The 6,000-nt window shown below is 38.4% G+C and overlaps 1 protein-coding gene across 3 annotated transcripts in view; it reads left to right on the top strand.

The window, feature by feature from the left end:
- The window catches only part of LOC109925833 (zinc finger protein GLIS3-like), a 220,966-nt gene that overhangs the window by 99,854 nt on the left and 115,112 nt on the right, over positions 1-6,000 (top strand). For all 3 annotated transcript variants that reach the window (XM_048602115.1, XM_048602116.1, XM_048602117.1), the window contains exon 3: positions 3,955-4,116. In XM_048602115.1, the coding sequence (XP_048458072.1) occupies positions 3,955-4,116 (162 nt within the window). The remainder of the gene's footprint in view (positions 1-3,954; positions 4,117-6,000) is intronic.

Genomic DNA, 6,000 nt, shown 5'->3' on the forward strand with positions numbered 1-6,000 from the left:
TGAAAATCTTAAGATTTTCCATGTGTTGTCTGTCTCCAATGTCAGTAGTCAATGACCTTCTCTTTTCTTACTGTTATATAAAGGCCATTTTGTTTATCTGACCGGACAGCAGCTACCATGGATATTAGTAAGGTTGCTGAACAGCACACTGCTGCTATTTAGCTCCATATTCCATCACAGCTCATTTCCCCCAGAAATGTAATACAGGGCTACAATTGATATTCATTGAGACAGCCTTAGCTTTCTCAATCTTACTTTTTTCTTTTATAGCTATACATTAATGTTAAGAATGTGCTGAATTTTACACTTGCCCAGAAGAAATTATTTGAGTTGGAGTGCTGGATAATTCCAAAATTATCTATGATTTGGGTCCCACTTACACCATTGTCAATTTTTAAAAGTTTCTTAATTTATCTGAGGGGAAAATAATTCAAAACTAGTATTGCCTAGAGGATCTTCTTCCAGCATTTTAGAGAAAGCAAATCTGATTCTTGTCACTTATAATCCAGTCAAAATATGGAATTGGAAGCAGGTTAAGTAGCAATCCAAGATTATTTCTTTATCTTTGTTAATTTTATAGTGAACTGATAAATGGTTATATTGCAATACACTGGAAATCTGGTTAAACATGGATTAAGGGATCTAAGTGAAATGTATTATAGCTGGATTGTATAGCTGAACATCTCAGGCAATCAAATATTTAAATTACTCTTGTGTCTTGTCAGGTGATGTAAGACAGTGCTACAGAATCCATGTGATTTATATGTCACCTGAATTAGTTATTTAAAACATTTTTATTGCAAATAGAGATTTCATTTGTTTCATCCATGAGCTCATCTTCCCTGAACCTTCCCTGTCAGTTGTTTGAGGGAAAAGAATAGATCTCTCTGTGCAATGAGATTTGAAGAACTGTATAAATAATAGCTATGAAGTTCTATTAATAATGAAATCAGCAGTTAGACCACTTTGGTGTGACAATAACATATAATTATATACTTGAAATGATTACTGGCAATGGTTTTATGTGATTTAAGATTAATGCAGATTTATGACTTAACAAAGAAGTAAGAAGAAACTGAAATAGGTACCCATTCACTAATCTATTCATGATATATTGATTGGTATATTTTCGGAAATAAAGATAATCATAAATCACTTGTTTTTTCCAATTTATTCATTCTCTACATTTCACATGGTCAGCAAATCTCATTTTCTGAGGTGGCTGCACTGTGAAAGACTCATTCTGATCCTCCCTCCCTTCTGACCTATGGGAGATAACTGACCTCATTCCTTTCTTGAACATCAAAAAAAGGGCCATAGATAGGACAGAGTGTGGTGACAGTGTTAAAGATAGAGAGAATTGAACCTTGATACTGCACATGCGCCAGATATAAAATATTTGTTTAATCCACTAGGTGGAAAAATGCCAAGATAACAAAGAATAAAATTTAAAATTGGACAATGGCCAATTTCACTAAGCCAACTATGATTTGGGAAAAGTGGACTGGAAATGGTTACTCTAAGGTAAAGCAATATGACAGCAGTGTGATAAATTGAAGGAAAAGTTAAGAGGGTTCAGAACAAATGTTCCAACAACAAAAGAGGGGGGCAACTCCAAAATCTAGACCTCTCAGATATCAAAGGATATTCAGAGTATGATAGCACAAAAAAAGAAACATATGCCAGATATTGAAAGTTCAATACTGCAGGAAGCCTAGGAGAATATAGAAAGTGCAGGATTGAAATTTAAAAGAAATTAGGAGAGTAAGGAGAAGACATTGAATATTTAAGCAAGCCAAATCGAGGAAATACCTAATGAACAAATGGATAATTGAGGAAAAGATAGGGTTGATTTGAGAGCAGAAAGTTAACTTGTGTGCAGAAGCAGAAGATGTGAGCATGGTTTGTAGTGAATACTTTGGATATTTTCTCTAAAGAGGAGGATGTACACATGTAGTTAAGGAGAATGGCTGTGAAATATTGGCTTATGTAAACATTATGGGAAAGAAATATCAGGGATTTTAGCATCTTTGAGGGTAGATAAAATGCCAGAGCAAGGTGAAATGCATCCAGGCTACTAAGAGAAGTGAAGAAATGCTAGAGACTCTGACCATCATTCTTTAGCTACAAGAATCATGCTGGAGGATTGGAGAACAGCCAATGTTACATCATTGTTTTAAAAGGGAGACAGGGATGGACTCAGTAATTACAGATCAGTCAGCCTAACCTTGATGACAGCTTAAATCATCTTTTAGAGTAGCATATTAATCAAGGACAGTCAGCATGGATTTTTTAAATGAATGTCATTCATGACTACTGAATTATTTTAGCAACCAACAAGGAGGATCAATAAGAACTGCATTGTTGTAGCCTCTATGGATTTTAGGAAGTGTTTTGACATATTCCAACATTGTAGAATCATCAGAAAAGTAAGAGCCCATAAGATCCAAGGGCAACTAACAAATTGGATCCAAAATTAGCTCAAAGGTAAGAAACAAAGGGAAAGGGATGATGGGTTTTTTTGAGAGTGGAGTGCTGTTTCCAGTGGGGTAAGCAGGGTTCAGCACTACGTCTCTTGATTTTTGTGGCTTCTTTCAATGAATTAGACTTAAATAAAACTAATGTGTGGTTGATAGTGAGGAACCAAATGGTGAACCACAGAAAGATATCATTGAACTAGTCAGGCTTGTGGAAAAGTGGCAAATGGAGTTCAATCCAGAAAGGTGCAAGGTAATTCATTTGGAGACAGCAAGCAACACAAGAACACATTCAATTAATGGTAGGATATTGAGAAGTGTAGAGGAGCAGAGACTTTAAATGCTTTGTGCTGTGTGTTCACAGATCTCTCAAAGCATCAGTGCAGTGTCAATGTACTGGCTTTGAAGTTCTATAGGATATTGTCCTTTTTGATACAGGCATATGGCATCAGAGCAGAAGATAACTTGGTCTGTTTTGCACAAAAGAGACAGGGAAGATTTAGTTGACGTGTGAATTACGAGGCGCCGTGTGAAGTTGATGGGAAGAATCTGATTCCCTTGGTGTGAGATCATTTACCAGGGGATGTAGATTTAAAGAAACTGGCAAAAGGATTAGAGAGGAGTTGAGAATTTTCTCTTTTAATCCAATATTTCATTTTTAAAGTTTACTTTCTGTACCTGATTTGACATTGATGTCACTCCTATTATTCTACTTTTTACAGCCTCTCCTTTGTTTATTTCTCAATCCATAGATCTTGGTAAAATAAATATACACTATCCTATTTGCATATCAAGGACCCAAATTTATTTGGGTCACAATGTTGTTATCAATTTATAGTTTCAGCAACTGACATAGGCAAAGAAGAGCAGCTGTAAAGTACAGGAAAACGTATAACTATCCAGAGATACCACATGATTTCCTGCTTCAGCAAGTTCCAAGCTACTACTTATTCCACCGTACGACTAGTCTCTCTTAAAAACCCTATTTGATATTTTCATGCCAAAAATCAGAGTGCAGCTTGGAGAAAAAGGAATGACTTATTAATTGGTATAAACAGGACATAGGCTAAATCAACCCAGACAACAGTCAGATTTGTAGCTACTCATTTAAGTAAAGCCCAAAAGGTTATTAATTTGTCTTTCATGACACTTGGAGAGATCACTTTGAGAATAAAATGCCCTCTATGTGTGTGATTTAAATCAGCTAGGTAATGTATGTTTTTGAAAGAGTTGATGAAGCGTAATACAGCAAAAAGCAACCAGTTCAATCTTGTGCTGTTCTAGGACATGTCAGTGTTGAAAGGTTGAATTAATAGCACAATTTTTTTTCTTTCATCCCTGAGTTAGTACAGATGTTAAGCTGCAATGATTTACTGGAAGAGAACTGTTAGTTTACACTGTAGTCATTGTAGCTAAACTGCCTGTATTAATTATTTCTTTATGGTAATATGTATGTTTTCTTAATACTTTATTGCAGTTCGAAGGCTGTAATAAAGCATTTTCTCGATTAGAAAATCTCAAAATCCACCTGCGGAGCCACACAGGGGAGAAGCCTTACCTTTGCCAACATACTGGTTGCCAGAAGGCTTTCAGCAACTCCAGCGATCGTGCCAAACACCAACGAACACACCTGGACACAGTAAGTGCTATACGGAAAATTTTGCATTACATTGTAATTGGTAGTTATTTAGTACCTTTCCTTTTCTGTTCACTGATGCAGCCAATCAACACAAAAACAAAAAGAAAATCAGTAATGTTGAAGATCTGAATAAAAAACCCACAATAAGTGCATGGACAGGGGAACTGAAGTGTAACTGATAGCAACTATAAAACAATCTGAGCCAATGCTACTGCAAATCAATTCTGAAGGGCTTGACACAAATTGCTAACAGGCCTTTCTCTTTCAGTTGCTCACTAAACAGATCTAGAATTTCACTACTTCTGAATATTTAAACCAAATTTCATGTCCAAGTCAAAGTCAAATGTTACTGTTTCTTTTCTTTGGTTCTGATTTCTTTTCTATAGTGAGGTCCATAGAACTGTATCAGTCGTAACTAGACCAATGCTCCCAGCAAGAATACTTTTAGTGGGTGAATGGTAGGAAAAAGCGATCAGAAGGGCCATAACTTATTCAGCTATTTATTTTGATGGGATGAAAGAGCAAGCCTGTGATTTCACAAAAGGCACTTTTTTGAGCACCAGCCTCATTGGAAGCAAAGAATTGACTAAATATCCAATTGTGGCCTTAGGTGAAACAGTTCAAAAATAATAGTAGCATTCTTTGTTGGCTCACTGACAACTACCTTCTCTTGTATGCTTCATGACAATGGAAGCCAGGAGATATTGAGCCCAGCCCCTAGGCTTATTGAATTGCCTTATTTTGGTGGAGTTTGACAAGTGGCAGTATGAATGTCTTTCTGCCACTGAACAGTATAATCAACAAATCTTCCTGCTATTCAGTGACTTCTGCTGGAAATAGTGTCCAAAATCTTCCAGTCTATGATTCATTGGAAATGGGTGATAAATTGGAAGATTTGCATCATTACCCCACAAGGCCCTGAAGCACAGACTTGTGTGGTAATTGCCTGGGAATGTGAAAATTTCCAATGGGCTGATTTTCACTAGGCTCTACAAAAGTCTTTGACCCTAATCTTGGGTTGAATACATGAGCCAGATGTGTGGGACTGACCTGCATAGATGCCATATAAAAGCTATACAATTTAAATGCCTGGTCTAATTCAGTAATCAGCCAACGTAACTCAACTGAACACTGTAGCGAATGCCAAGCCAATCACCCCTTCTCAACCCTAACTGGTAACATGACCATTCACCACAATGACCTGTCTACTATCTTGACCTAAAACAAACTGACCTCCTCCCACCTGACTATGTCCCTGACTGACTCATCCACGATCCACTCATTTACCTACTCGTTCACCCAAAAATCCAATGATCCACTTCACCCACAAACATGTCACCCATTCAATCGCTCATCTGTTTAACTACTCACGCATTTACAAATTCATTAGCTCATTCTCTGAAAGGCTTGGACGTTTAATGGTTCATATCAATATGGCAGCCACTACCAGGAAAAGGGTATCACTTCTTGCGTCCAGCAATCTTCTGCCACTCCACCCCTCCACCCACAGATCAACGAATACCGCTCACGCTTGGACATAGAGCAGTTTTTCCGCCGCCTCCGCCTCCACGCTTACTTCTTTAACCGTGAACCTAACCCTCCCTCTACTGACCCCTTCTCCCGCTTCCAACACACCCCCTCCTCCTGGACACCACCCCAAGGCCTCCTACCCTCCCTCGACCTCTTCATCTCCAACTGCCGTCGAGACATCAATCGCCTCAACTCTCCACCCCTCTCACCCACTCCAACCTCTCCCCCGCAGAACGTGCAGCCCTCCGCTCCCTCCGCTCCAATCCCAACCTCACCATAAAACCCGCGGACAAGGGAGGTGCAGTTGTAGTATGGCGCACTGACCTCTACATCGCCGAGGCCGGACGCCAACTC

This window comes from Rhincodon typus, chromosome 10, assembly GCF_021869965.1.
Source record: "Rhincodon typus isolate 14 chromosome 10, sRhiTyp1.1, whole genome shotgun sequence".
Classification (NCBI taxonomy): domain Eukaryota; kingdom Metazoa; phylum Chordata; class Chondrichthyes; order Orectolobiformes; family Rhincodontidae; genus Rhincodon; species Rhincodon typus.